The following is a 14,646-nucleotide window of genomic DNA, read 5'->3' as shown; positions in this document are numbered from 1 at the left end:
GTTCAAAAGCCATTTGTGGAGGGTGCGGCTCAAAGCCCAGTGATACAAAAGAATTGTTACTATTTAGTCTCGAAGTTGTGTCTGACTCTCCTGTGACCCCATGGACTGTAGCCTGCCAGGCACCTCTGTCCATTGCATTTCCCAGGCAAGAATACTAGAGTGGGTTGCCATTTCTTCTCCAGGGGATCTTCCCAACCCTGGGATCGGGACCTGGCTGTCTCCTGCACTGACATACAGATTGCTTACCACTGAGCCACCAGGGGAGCTGATACAACAGAATATGGGAGCCAAAATTCCTGGGCCTATGAAGGGCTTCCCTGGTGGCTCAGATGGTAAAGAATCTGCGTTCAGTGCAGGAGACCCAGGTTCGATCCCTGGGTTGGGAAGATCCCCTGGAGAAGGGAACAGCAACCCACGCCAGTATTCCTGCCTGGAGAATTCCATGGACAGAGGATTCTGGCAGGCTACGGTCCACAGGATTGCAAAGAGTTGGACACGACTAAGCGACTAACACTATAGAACACTAAGAAGGCTCCAGAGAGCTGTCAGAGTCTTTCACTCTCTACTTTCAGTCGGGCTATTTTGAAAGATGACACAACTTCTTGCTTGATTCAGAGTCCAGAGAGCTCACCGTCACATCATGGAACTCCCCTCTCTTCCACCTTTTCAAAGGTTCCTGAATCTTCTCCTCACCCAGTTTAGCAGCATGGTCCCTTGTGACAATCACTCCCTTACATATCCCCTTACCTCCCTTGCCCCACTCTCCCTCATGGTCACACATGCCTACAAAATGCTAACCTGGTTAATCACAACTCAGCCCTGACTCACTGGCAGAGACGCAGCTGAACACACTTCAAGCTGATGAATCTCACTCGGAACATGTGGCCCCTAAGCTGGAGCGAGCCTTCTGTGTCACTGGTCATCGCAGCACACTTCCCTCTTTCACTCATTCACCCGTGCGCCCAGATGGCCATTTCATGCCCTCTTTTCTCTCCTCAAATCTCCCTCTAACTCCTTACCCACATTCATAGCAGATGTCCTTGCTTTCAAACTCACCAAGAAAACAGAACCAAAAAAAAAAAAAACCCAAAAAAAACAGAAGAAACTTTCCACATGCTCCCAGCACTACACCCACCTACCCACTTGCTTCTTTGCCAGCCATCCCTCTTGCTACCCAGAAGAACTAGCTGAATTCTTACCTAAAGCCAACCCTTGACCTGTGGATCAGATTTCATTCTTTTTTGCCTCCCTGAGGATTACCCAGGCAATCTCCCCCTCTCTATAGGATCATTCCATCAGCGTACAAACAGATGTTGAAATCTCTCCCATCCTGGAGCATGGGGCAGGGGGATCAACCCTCAATCTCATATCCTCCTCCAGCAACCATTCTGTACAGCTGCAACCCTCTCCCCTTCACAGCAAACTCCCTACATATCTACTGCTGTCTTCATCAACTCCGCTCCTATTCCCGCACACCTGAACCCAATCCAACCAGACTTTCACGGCCCCCTCTCCTCAGCACTCCACTAAAACTACTCAGAAGGGTAGTTTGTGGCTCTTCGTGTTGCTGAGAGCAGTGTCGCTCTCAGCCTTCAACTCACCTGACCCACCTGCAGCACAGGCCCCGGGCGCTCACTGTCTGTCTCGGACTTCTCCCATGACTCTCTCAGCATCCCTTCCTCACTCGAGGCCCTTCCTCAGCTTCCTCTGCCTTAGTACTCTCATTGCTCTGGCCTCTCCTACAGGAAGGACTCACGCCCCAGACCTCTCCTCTCCTTCAATGAACTCACGCCCCAGGTGGTCTCACCCCAGCACATAGTTCTCAAAATTCTTCAAATTCCCCTCTCTAGCCCGGACCATTCCCCTAAACTGCAGTCTCGGAGCCAATCGCCAATCCATGATTTCCTCTCAGGCCTCAAACTTGACATTCAAAACTGAACATCTAGGACTTCCCTGGTGGTTCAGTGGTTAAGAATCCACCTTCCAATGAAGGGGACTCAATCCCCGTTCAGGGAACTAAGATCCCACGTGGTGCAGGCCAAGGAAGCCCTCGAGCTACAGCTAGAGAGAAGCCCACACACTGCAACTAAGGCCGGAGGCAGCTGAATAAATAAGTATTTAAAAGCAAAACAAAAAGAAAAATGGAACACCGATCTTTCCCCAAACCTGCTGTCATTCACCCATACACCCAGTTCACTGCCCTAGCCTCCCAAGTGCTCTCCTTTGGCCCCTCTGTCCTCCTGTGGTCTTTCTCAACACAGGATCCAGTGACCTTTTCAAAAGGTAGATCAATGCTACTTCCATGTTCCAATCCTCCCCCCGACCCAGTGGCTGCCCACCTCACACGGAGTAAAACCTGAAGTCTTCACAAAGTCCTCGGCTACTCTTTCATGGAGTCTAGCTTTCTGACCTCCACATCCTGTCGCTTATCCCCTCACCTATCCTGGTCTTGCCACAACAGTCTCCCTGCTGTCCCCGGTCTCAGGGCCTTAGCATCTGCTGCTCTCAATGCCTGGTTAGTGCATTCCCTCAGTTTCTTCAGGTCTTTGCCAAACTGTCACTTTACCAGTAAGGCCTTCCCTGACCCTACTTTTACCCTCATCCTTGCAATTTAAGTATTTCCTCATCCTCACTCCAGTATATCCCATCCCCTTTCTCTGCTCCGTATTTCTCTAAAGCATCTATATACTATGTGTTTATATATATATATTTTTGCTTGTTTTCTTTATACATACATATATATATATATATATATATTTTTTTTTTTTTTTTCCTATTAACTTTTTCCCCCAGTGTTCAGAACAGGATCTTTTGTCTTTTTTTTACTTATTGCTGTTTCCCTAACAACAGAATCTGACATGTAAAAAGGCACTCAACAAACCTGTCGAATGAGTATTCACTTCAGTCCCTGAAGGAGAGCTCTGGGGAGAGGGGTGACGGTATGAGAGGAAACACAAGGAGCTTCCAGGCACTTACCTGCTCCCCGGCTGGGAGGGTCACGGGTTGGGGGAGGTGGCCTATTACTCTGTGAAGAGGGGGAGGCTGCGGTGGGTGGAGGAGGCGCCAGGCCTCTGGCAGGCCCTGGAGTCTTCCTATGCAAAGAATTGTGTCTCTGTGGCAGCTCGGGGGCTGACTCATTCGTGGGGCTGGAGGGTCCGTTGGGGACCCCAGGAGGCTGGCGGTAAGGAGGCGGAGGAGGCGCCAGAGACTGGCCACTTGGTCCCGATCTGACATTCACAGGGGAAGGAGGCGGCTTGACCGGGGGTGGAGCAGAAGGTCCCTCTCGAGCAGGGTGAAGCCTCTGTCCGGGCGTGGGCGGCAGGGGTTTCTCTCTGTTGTAGGCCGCGGCCTTGTTGCTGTGTATAGGCAGGGGCGTGGGGGGGGCGTTGGCACGCCGCCCCGGGGGAGGCGGAGGAGGGGCGGAGGAGCTGTGCTTCATCCCCGTACTGCTGGTGGGATTGGGCCGAGAGAGGTCCGGTAATGAGGGTCTCTGCGTCCGGGGCAGCTCTGGGAGCGAAGCCCGGCTGCTGTCTGTGTCATCTTGAGGACGCCCACTGGCTGTGGTCCCTGGAGGCCTCGGGGCAGCAGCTCGGGAACTGGGGACTTGGAGGGCTGGTTTACCAGTCAGGTTCTCTACAAATACAGCAGAAAGCACCAGATCAACAGAGCCAGGCGCACGGTGGTGAGTTATCTCCACGTCACCCCACCTCCTCGGTGCAACCTGCATGGCAGCAGGTACGGTTCTGGGTTTTAACCTGGTTTCAGGCTCAGGGTCCATTAACAAATAATACTGCTGCAAGTTGACCGCACTTTCATCTAATCCCTCAGCTCCTGCTTTAGTCTACTCTGTCACTCCCCCCTGCTCCCGCTCCCCTCTGTCACACCTCTACCATACTCCTGATTTCCAGAGGTCCCGCTTGGGATCAGTCAAAAATGAACGCACTTGGGAAATACCCTAAGGAAGTCCTTGCCACATACCTGAACTGTCCTTGGCTCCCACAGGGCGCAGCTTTGGCACTCCTCCTTGGAAGAGACCTCCCTTGGCCTGCAGGGCAGCTGCTCCAGAACCGTAACCACCACCGCCTCCTTTGGGTTCTGGAAAGCACACCATTAGGATTGTCATTTCATGTGTGCTCTGAGCTGGTGACCAAGTCAATCCTGAGGAGAAACCTGTCCTTCCCCCTGGGCTTTAATTTGCAAACCGCCACTGCTTTTGTCCTTCCACTGAAATAGAACGTGGGCCTCTCTGCTCCACAGCTTCAAGTAAGCATGGGGATGAAACTTTGGGCTGTGAGGAAAGAAGGAACAAGAAGCCAATCTTCCTTTATTTAGGGCAGAGGGGTAACCAGGATGAAGAGGGTTTTCTAAGCTCTCCTCTCCAAGTCACAGATAATCAGGGGCTGATGGCTCTGGGACCCAGGTGTGAGCCAGCTCCCCAGAGGCCCTTCAGCAAGAACACTTGCTGCAATTATAAAAGCATTACTGGCTTCAGCGTATCAGTTTTCAGGACTGTGGTGGTTTCCTCAGAGAAAAGCCAAGGATGTGCCCAGACGGGAGGCTTAAGACCCCGAAAATCTTTCTCAAAGATCAAAAAGAAATTTCTAAGGCATTCAAAGGTACAGATGAGAAGACAGTCACAGAACACCCTAACACAACTCCCACCCAAGACCCAACAATAAAAAATGAGAGCCAGGCCGAGTCTCCAAGTCAACCCTGGGATCCCAGCGGTTCACAAGGCGATGAAGCTTAGACTCACTCTCAAGGATGGGAGCGCTCCGATCATTAATGTTGGTCACCTTCTTCAGCTTAGTGCCCTTGCAGATGTCCTGTAAGAGGGCGCCTCGACCCCGCTGCTCATCTCTACTCAGCTTGGGCGGCTCGGTGTTTGCCTGAAGGAAGAGGGAAACAAAAGTTCACCTTCAATATCCTCTTCATCACAAGTTCAGGATAAATGTCTTCGACAAACTGGATTCCACGCGATGCCTGTCTAGCCTGACAAGGTACATGTGCCAAACAATAGTCCATTACTATCCTTCTCACACCCTTTTCTCATGCTGTCCCTTCGGTGAACGGTATAGCTCTCCCTCCTATTTAGAGGCTTCTGATAGGAGGCCTGCACCAATACTATCAGAGTACCTATGTGCTAGGCTTGTGTCAGATACTTTATCTGTACTGTATCATCATCATCAATGCAAACATTCATGGAGTCCCTACTATACCAGAAGCATTGTGCTAATAATAATAAGCACATTACTTTCATTTTCTCATTCAAATCTTGAAATATTCCTATGACCAACTATAATAAGAACACAAGGACAGACACCTAGATTAATGGAACAAAACAGACACTCCACAAGCAGGCCCAGATCTACATAAGAAATAATAAAAGTATAGTTCAGTGCAGAGAGGACAGATTATTAAATCAAGGTGTTAAAAACAAGCGGTTAATTTTCTGGGGGGGATGCACCATGGGGCATGTAGGATCTTAGTTCCCTGGCTAGGGCTCAAACCGGAGCCCCCCGGAGTGAAAGCTCAGAGTCCTAACCACTTGAATGCCAGGGAAGTCCAACAAGTGGTTAATTTTCAGAAAAAAATAATAATAAAGTTAAATACCTACCTTAGGGCTTTACTCTGGCTGAATTAAAAATTTCAAGTGTAAAAAAAATAAACCCACAGAAGTACTATATGGAAAAAAATAGGTAAAGGGAAGGACTTCTTACCAAGACAACCAAAATACAAGAAAAGATCAACAGATTTCTTTATTACAGATTATTCACTTAGAAATATAATATGCAGATAACACACTGGAAGGAAAAATTATCAGTGACAAATCTAACATATGATAGAAACAAAGGTAGTGTTCTAAATCTATACAACATTAACAAACAAGATGACTCAGAAATCAATAGGATAATAAGCAAGACAGATTATGAACAGTACTGAGGTTTCCCGGGTGGCTCAGCAGATAAAGAATCTGCCCGCAAAGCAGGAGATGCAGGAGACCTGAGTTTGATCTCTGGGTCGGGAAGATCCCCTGGAGAAGGAAATGGCAACCCACTCCAGTATGCTTGCCTGGAGAATCCCATGGACAGAGGAGCCTGGCAGGCTACAGTCCATAGATAGGATCGCAGAGAGTCAGACATGACTGAAGCGACTTAGCACACACACATGAACAATACTGAGTAAAGAAAGTCAAAAGAGCCAGTAAATATGAAAAGGAAAAAAAAAAAACCCTTCAACTATAATAATAAAAAAGTAGTGTAAAGCAGTATTATTATCTACCTACGATATTGGTTAAGGTTAAAATTACAGAAAGAGTCTGTTAGCTTTGTGAAGGCACTGCCTGTCCGGTGCTGGGCACACTGAAGATGTCCCAAAGTACACGGAACAAACACCTACCCTGCGGCGACCACAAGGCTCAGGAACACAGGCACGCTTTCTCTCTACTACACGTGGCTAGATAAATTGGTATGATTTTTCTAGAAAGTAATCTGTGCATTAAAACACCTTTTAAAGCCCAGCACAGGACTTCCCTGGAGGTCCAGTGGTTAGGACTCCGTGCTTCCACTTCAGGGGGCACAGGCCTGGTCCCTGGCCATGGAACTAAGATCCTGTATGCCACGTGTGCGTGCTCAGTCACGTCCAACTCTTTGTGACCCCATGGACTGCAGTCCTCCAGGCTCCTCTGTCGATGGGATTTTCCTGGCAAGAGCCCTAGAGTGGGCTGCCACACCCTCCTCCAGGAGATCTTCCCGACCCAGGGATCAAACCTCCTGCGTCCCCTGCACTGCAGGTGGATTCTTTACCCACTGAGCCACCTAGGAAGCCCATATGCCATGAGGCGCAGCCAAAAAATAAAAAGTCTAGCACAAGAGTTCTACTTCCAGAAATTAACTTGAAGAAAATAATTGGAGCGGTGCACAAAGATAATAACAGGAAAAAACAGTTTATAATAGCATAAAGCTGAAAGTAATCTAAAAGTTCAACTGAAAAGAACCACGAGGAGGATGCCAGTTAAGCAACTTCAAGTGCCTACCTTCCCCCATTTTCTGGCTAAACTCTACTCATCCTTCAAGATTCAGCTCAGTATCATCTTCCCCTAGAAGCTTCTCTCATGGCAGCCTCCTCTCCTTCGACCACTGGTGAGGTGCCCTTCTCATGGCCCCATTTATCTCTGCATAGCATGGATTTTGTCTGTTGACTTGTCTGTCTCACTCATTATACTGGGGACCCTTAAAAGCAGAAACTGTTTCATTTCAGGTTGACAGGATTACAGATGATTTTTATCTGCTTCTTTTCGCTTATCTGCATATTTCCCCTTTTAATTTTTAAATAAATTCGTGTGGAGAGTCAAGCAATATATAAGCTCTTATATGGGAACTCCCTGGCAGTCCCTGGTTAGGACTCTTGCACCTTCACTGCTGAGGGCACAGGTCAATCCCTGGGCAAGGAACTAGGATCCCACAAGTCGAGTGGTACAGCCAAAAACAATAAAAAAATGTTTTTTAAAAATGAAAACTAAAAAGTATAGAGAAAATTAAAGTACAGAGTAAAATTACATGGCTTTTCTAAATTACAGTCAGCCAAGTCTCTGACACATAGTAAGCCCCCAGTGAAAAGGCTGTGAGGGAATGACTAAGACAGAACAATGCAGGGCAGTAATCTAAAGGCTACAGGGATCCAAGGAGAACTGTGGATCTTTGAACTCTACTCTATCAAGAGCAGTTCTGCTTTTACCTACTTTACTTATTGGTCTTCCACATAAAATTTCATCCGAAAAGGGGATCCAGGGCTTCCCTGGTGGCTCAGTAGCAAAGAATCTGCCTGCTAAGGCAGGAAACATGGGTTCAATCCCTGATCCAGGAAGATCCCACATGCCTCTAAGCAATGAAGCCCATGCGCCATAACTATCGTGCCAGTGATCTAGAGCCCAAGAATCACTACCACGGAGCTCACGTGCCACATACTGAGCCCTCACGCCTACAGCCCATGCTCCACAGGAGAAGCCACCTCAATGAGAAGCCTGAGCACCGCAACTAGAGAAAAGCCCATGCAGCAATGAAGAGTCAGCACAGCCAAAAATAAACAAGGTTTTAAAAGGGGATTCATACATATTCTCAAACAAAATGTCTAAAACCCAAAACTTACAAGAAAAAAAAACAGAAGTTGGCAGGCCTGAGCTCTAGTCCTAGTACTGAAACAAACTAGCTAGCTAAGTCATTTTTCTTCTTTTGGGGCAAAGAGAAAGGACACCCCGACCTTTATATCACAAATAGTTTAACAGGGAAGAAACACTGATGCCACCTGCTCAAATCTCCACTTAGACTGAACCAGGATAGGAAAGCCAAGACAAGCCATTATGGTCCTAAGAGGACTTCTCGGGAATCAGAACTAATTGAGGAAGACAGACTTTACTTATGCAGTCTCCATCTTCCCACACCACATTATGTCTGACACCAGGAAGCCCTAAGTATGCGTTTAGGTTCTGAGAGAGCCGAGTGGAGGGACAACCTACCTGATGAAAAGTGGGAGGTGGAGGAGGACCGGGGGGTGGAGGCGGAGGAGGAATTGGCATCCTTGCCCTGCGCGCAGCTGGCACTGCTCTCTCTCCGTTTTAATCTGCAGCTTTAGGTCACTCATATACCTGCAGGTGAAGCAGAAATACATTCAAGAGAACAACTTCGCCCTGAGAGACACTGAGCCCCAGAAGGACCAGAGGACCGGGCACGACACCAGAGAACCTAGGCACTCGTCTCCGAGACGCACCGTGATACAGTCCTGGGCTCGGTGAAGCTTTTCCATGAAAGGCCAGATAAAAACAATACTTTAGGCTCTGTAAACAGTGTACGGTCTCTGTCGCACATTATCCTTTTGTTTTGCTTTGACAGCCTTTTACATTACTAAACTTCATTTTTAACGGCGGTTTTAGGTTCACAGCAAAACTGAGCAAAGTACTGAGTTCCCCTGAAACCCCTGTCCCCCCAGCCAAACATACAGTACCCCACTATCTCCATCCTGTTGTGGTACATCTGTTATAACTGATGAACCTACACTGAGCTCATAATTGCCCAAAGTCCACAGTTTACATTAGGGTTCACTCTCTTTTTTAAATTTAATTAAATTACTGAGTTATTTTTGGCTTTGCTCTGGGTCTCCGCTGTTTCGGGTGGGCTTTCTCTAGCTGCAGTGCTCAGGCTTCTCACAGACGGGGTTTCTCTCACTGCCGAGCACAGGTTCTCGGACACACAGGTTCCAGCAGCTGCGGCTTGTGGCTCTGGAGCACAGGCTCAGCGGCTCCAAAGGCACGTGCGGTCTTCCTGGACCAGGGAGTGAGCCCATGTCTGCTGCACTGCGAGGAGGACTCAACCACCAGACTGTCAGGGAAGCCTAGGGTTCACTCGTGCGGTTGTACATTTCATGGGTTTGGACAAATAGATGATGGAAAAGACTCTGATGCTGGGAAAGACTGGGGGCAGGAGGAGACGAGGGTGACAGAGTATGAGATGGCTGGGTGGCATCACCGATTCAATGGACACAAGTTTGAGCAAGCTCCAGGATATTGTGAAGGACAGGGAAGCCTGGCACTCTGCAGCTCATGGGGTCGCCGAGCTGAGCAAAGCTTAGTGACTGAACAACAAATAATGACAACTGTCCACCAATGTAGTGGACTCTCCAGGTGGTGCTTTGCAGTAAAGAACCCACCTGCCAACGCAGGAAACGTAAGAGACACAGGTTCGATCCCTGAGTCGGGACGATCCTCTGGAGGAGGGCATGGCAACCCACTCCAGTATTCTTGCTTGGGGAATTCCACCGACATGGGAGCCTAGCAGGCTACAGCCCACGGGGTTGCAAAGAGTTGGACATGACTGAATTACACAGCACACACATACGCACCAATGTAATACCATACAGAATCATGTCACTGTGCTAAAAATTGTTTTATGCTCGGCCTATTCATCCCTCCCTGCCTCCATCCTTTGAACCCCTGGCAACACCTGAGCTTTTTAATGTCTCTGTAGTTTTGCCTTTTCTAGAAATGTCACCTTGTTGGAATCATACAGTATGTACCTTTCTCAGATTGGCTTCTTTCACTTGATAATACGCATTTCAGTTTCCTCCATGTCTTGTCACGGCTTAATAACTCATTTCTTTTTAGCACTGGATAACATTCCACTATCTGGATGTACCACAGTTTGTTTTATCCATTCACATCCTAAAGAACATCTGGGCTGCTTCCAAGTCTTAGCAATTATGAATAATGCTGATATAAACATCCTTGTGCAGGCTTTTGTGAGGACGTAAGTTTTTGACTCATTTCAGTAAATATCAAGGAATATGACTGATGGATCATATGGTAAGGGTATGTTTTGTAATAAACTGCCAAAATATCTTCCGCAGGGGCTGTATCAATTTGCAATTCTCACAAGCAATGGGTAAGAGTTCCTATAGTTCCATATCCTTGCAAGAATTTTTAATTTTAATTTTGGTCATTCTAATAGGTGTGTAGTCCTGTTGTTTTAATTTGCAATTCCCAAATGACATGTGAAGTTGGAATCTTTTCAAATGCTGACTCGCCATCTATATATCTTCTTTGGTGAAGTGCCTGTTCAGGTCTTTTGCCCACTTTTTAATTGGGTTGTTTTCTTATTGTTGAGTTTTAAGAGTTCTTTATATATTTTAGCTAATGGTCTTTTATCAGCTGTACCTTTTGCAAATATTTTCTCTTATTCTGTGGCTTATCTTCTCATTCTCCTGATCTTTATATTTTGAAAGTGTAAAAAAATGTTCTTAAGTCATTGTGCCATACAAAACAGATCATGGACCAGATCTGACTCATGGGCCAAAGTTTACTGACCCCTGATATAGTCATATCACTGGAATTTGATATGAGTATAAATACTAGGTGCAAATTTAACCCATTATCAGTGGCTGAACACTTAAAACTCAGAAACTATACGGCTGTCTCCCTGTTAAGAGTTTGTAAGTGTTCCTCATTTCACAAATGAGACTAAAGTCAGGGAACTCTTACCCTAAGACACTGAAGTAGGGGGCAAAGATAAAAACAAAACTCAAGAACAATACCTCCAAAAAGTCACCCCAAGGAAATCCCACTTCTTGAACCCCTAAAAGTCAAAGCCAAATAACTGCAGAGGTTTCATTCTAAACTCTTTACAGGAGTGAACAAAATCTTTCTGTGAATAAAGAACACTTAAACACTTTTCCCAGTGCCCTAAGAATGATAAAAAGGCAAATATTCCAGAGGTTCTATAAAACCAAGAACCTAAGTAAAATTTGATTAAAAACATGACTGTGAATGTCTTCAAAATCCCAACTCCTCCCAGTGTAATGCCACTAAAGGTTGTCTGCCCAACAGAACTTTTTGCTCCAACCACAAAAACCTGGACACTACTCTGGCTCGGTGGAGCCCACTGGGAATAGTGTCGGAATTCACTTCAAAGAACAAGCAGCTGACTCTCCTCTAAGGGAACTACCTTCTCGTTTCTGGTTTCAAAACTAAGTCTAGTTTTCCTTTCCCAGGAATCTAACATACTAGGCTTTAAAACTTGGTCAAAATAGTAAATGCTCATAAGCAGAACATCTATCACAGAGTGTGGGGGTTGTTAAAATTAAAGAAACATATGGAGAAGAAGAAATAAACTTTCTTCTATTGAATTCTCTGGGTTCACTATGACCATTCCACTCAGGTCCCCATAGCCGGCTTATAGCCAGCAGCCTAACAATAGGGAAAATTATAGTCCATTCAGAAACAAACATTGTCAACTAATTCCAGTCACCTCAGTTTCTGCCTTTTCTGGGCTTCCCGTTTTACCTACTTTGGCCATTGCCTCAGTTGAAACTGTCTTCTAGAATGACCTGGAAAAGAGATTCAGACAAGTCCCTAATTCTTCCCAGACCCACAAGCTGATCCAACCTACGTGCTACAAAGTAAGAAATGACCTGAGGGAACCTTAAATCTGACAGTGAGTGTCATTTATTAGGCAAAGCAGTAATTCTCTAACAAGGCAAACCTTTTTTTAAAGTCACCCACTGCAAGAGACTAATAATACATTACACAGTTAAAGATGCCTTTTTAAAATAGGCTCAATTCAAACTCCAATTTCAAAATAGGTCCCTCAAAAAAAAATCACTTTTGGGAGTTCCCTGATGGCCTAGTCGTTAGGTTTCTGGGCTTTCACTGCCGTAACCCGGATTCAATTTCTGGTCAGGAAACTGAGATCATGCAAGCCGTGGAGTGCGTGCGCACACACACACACACACTTTTATCAAGTGACTGTCTTTATCGCTGACTACCAGCAGTGGCTCTCAGCCTCTCTGCTGCCTCCACGAAGACTGCAGGCATGTCACCCCCCTGTCAGGGACACGGAATATACAATGATGCCCTGTACAGTAGAGTATTATCACTCCCATTTTATAGGTGAGAACTCTGAAGTTCGAGGAGCAGGGGTCTGTGTACACACTAGGGTAAGAGGCAGACTGACTGAGCTAAGGGCAACCCCCATGATCGCTCAATAGGAAACTCTCAAACTCAGGTCTCCACATTCCTTTCTACCTCACTCATCACTATGAAACAAATCTCGACTGCAAGCTGGTTGGGTTTAGCAATCTTCCATTACTTTTCCTAAATAAAAACTTAACTCACTCCAAATTCCCATCTTAGTGATAGAATACAACTAGATCTCTGCATTTTCCCAGAGCAGACCAATTTATACAAATTTAAATTAACACAACTTTCCTTTTCCTGAAGATTCCCCAAAGAAGTGTTATTCAAACCAATTCAAGATGGATACTGCAAGCACTAACCCAGTGCAGAGGGTCTGCTTTGAGAAGTGCTTTCAGTTAAGAACAAATGAAGCAAAAACAATTCATAAAGCTTTACAAAAAGACAAACTTTAGTGACTAACGTTGTTTAATCAAAGGACAAATTTAGGCCTTCTGGAATCACTGTCTATCACATTTTTAAGAATCTAACACTCGTGAAGTTAAACAAAAAAGAAAAAAGTTCATCACAGAATTAAGTCTTTCCTTTCTGTCTATTAAATTCAAACTACAAACCTCACCATCTGTTTTCCAGAGTCCCTGATTTTCAGAAAAATTCTCATTTCTTTCTTAATCCCTTCCATCTTAAAAACCATGATAAAATAAGCTTTATACATCCTCAGGAGTCAGTTTCTTTGAAATAAAGACCAGAGAGCACTATCTTAAGTCTTCTTAATGTCAACTTTATCTCAGAATTCAGAGATAAATCTCTATAAAACTCAAGCAATGCACTTTTTAAAAAGTGCTTTCTTGTATTCCTCAAAAGACAAAATTTGCTTTTCTATTCAATTTTCAAATATTCATACATTTTAGGAGCAGGAAACCCCCTGAGGACAAAGACAATGACTGCTGCCTTTTACATTTAATAAATGAAGAATCCAATTTAGTTGCTTTTTTCATATATTTAAAATGATCTAAGAGATACTGTAGTTACCACTATAATTTGAGGCCTTTATTCAAAAGGTATTCTACTGTTATAAAACTGAGGTTTCAATTACAAGTTATTTTAAAAAGAAAAAATAATTTTTAAAAATCTATATCTTAATGCCATCCACTTTCATGCCGAGAGACCTCAAGTAACAGTACTTTCCTTTGATCTCAACTTTGATTACACAGTAAATTACAGTTTTTGTACCAAAGTACCCGACAAAATCCCACAGGGGGGGAAAAAAATGACCCTGGACATTTTTTAAGTAGGCTATCTCCCTCAGGAAAGCCTCAAGGGCCTTAGTTCCACCTTACAAGACTCAGTCATATGGGTAGGAATTTAAGATGTTAACAAGAAAATAATTTATTTATTTAATTTTTGGCCACACAGCACAGCATGTAGAATCTTCATTCCCTGACGAGGGACTGAAACTGTGCCCTCTTCATTGGAAGCACAAAGTCTTAACCACTGGACCACCAGGGAAGTCCCTACCTCACCCTTCTTAAATACGTGTTTGATTCTTTCATATCCTATTAAAGCTCCCCTGGTGGCTCTGAATCTGCCTGCCAATGCAGAGGACACAGGTTCAATCTCTGGTCCAGGAAGATCCCACGTGCCATGGGGCAATTAAGCCTCCCACAAAGAATTATCCAGTCCAGAAACGTGAATAATGCTGAGATTGATAAACTCTGTTCCAGTGCTTAACAAGACAATTTTTTACAATCATGTACCTCACATTCTAGAGGAAGGAAACAAGGAAACAAATACATCAGCGATAAAAAGAAAGGAAAAAAGAGAACCAAAAGGGGAGTGTAGCAGCAGGGTACAGGGTTCTGTTAGATGGGGAGGGGCGGGGCTGGGGGCTTGGCTCTCAGAGCCTGGCTCTCCATGAGCAGCCAAGCCCCAGGAACATCTGGGGAAAGTATCTTCCAAAAAGAATTAACAAACATCAAGGAGACGGAAATGAATTTGATGTGTTAGAGAACTAAACGCCAAGGTAACTAGAACAGGGTGAGAAGAATGGTAGGAGATAAAATCTGAGGCCTTTATAAGCCATGCTCCATATGCTCCAATTAAAAATAAATAAATAAGAAGCCATCCTCCAAATCCAATAGTAGTATCCTTCTCTGGACTTCCCTGGTGTACACTGGATGGGACTC

The 14,646-nt window shown here is 45.3% G+C and overlaps 1 protein-coding gene across 6 annotated transcripts in view; it reads right to left on the bottom strand.

The window, feature by feature from the left end:
- Positions 1-14,646, bottom strand: part of WIPF2 (WAS/WASL interacting protein family member 2) — a 39,683-nt gene that overhangs the window by 9,798 nt on the left and 15,239 nt on the right. For all 6 annotated transcript variants that reach the window (XM_020890098.2, XM_020890099.2, XM_020890097.2 and 3 more), the window contains 4 exons: positions 8,516-8,644; positions 4,757-4,889; positions 3,979-4,095; positions 2,977-3,633 (listed from right to left, as the gene is read on the bottom strand). In XM_020890098.2, coding sequence (XP_020745757.2) covers positions 2,977-3,633; positions 3,979-4,095; positions 4,757-4,889; positions 8,516-8,575 — 967 coding nt within the window. In that variant the 5' untranslated portion in view covers positions 8,576-8,644. The remainder of the gene's footprint in view (positions 1-2,976; positions 3,634-3,978; positions 4,096-4,756; positions 4,890-8,515; positions 8,645-14,646) is intronic.

Source organism: Odocoileus virginianus, chromosome 17, assembly GCF_023699985.2.
Source record: "Odocoileus virginianus isolate 20LAN1187 ecotype Illinois chromosome 17, Ovbor_1.2, whole genome shotgun sequence".
NCBI lineage: Eukaryota > Metazoa > Chordata > Mammalia > Artiodactyla > Cervidae > Odocoileus > Odocoileus virginianus.
Note: the sequence above shows the minus strand (reverse complement) of the source record. Positions and strands in the feature narration are given on the sequence as shown.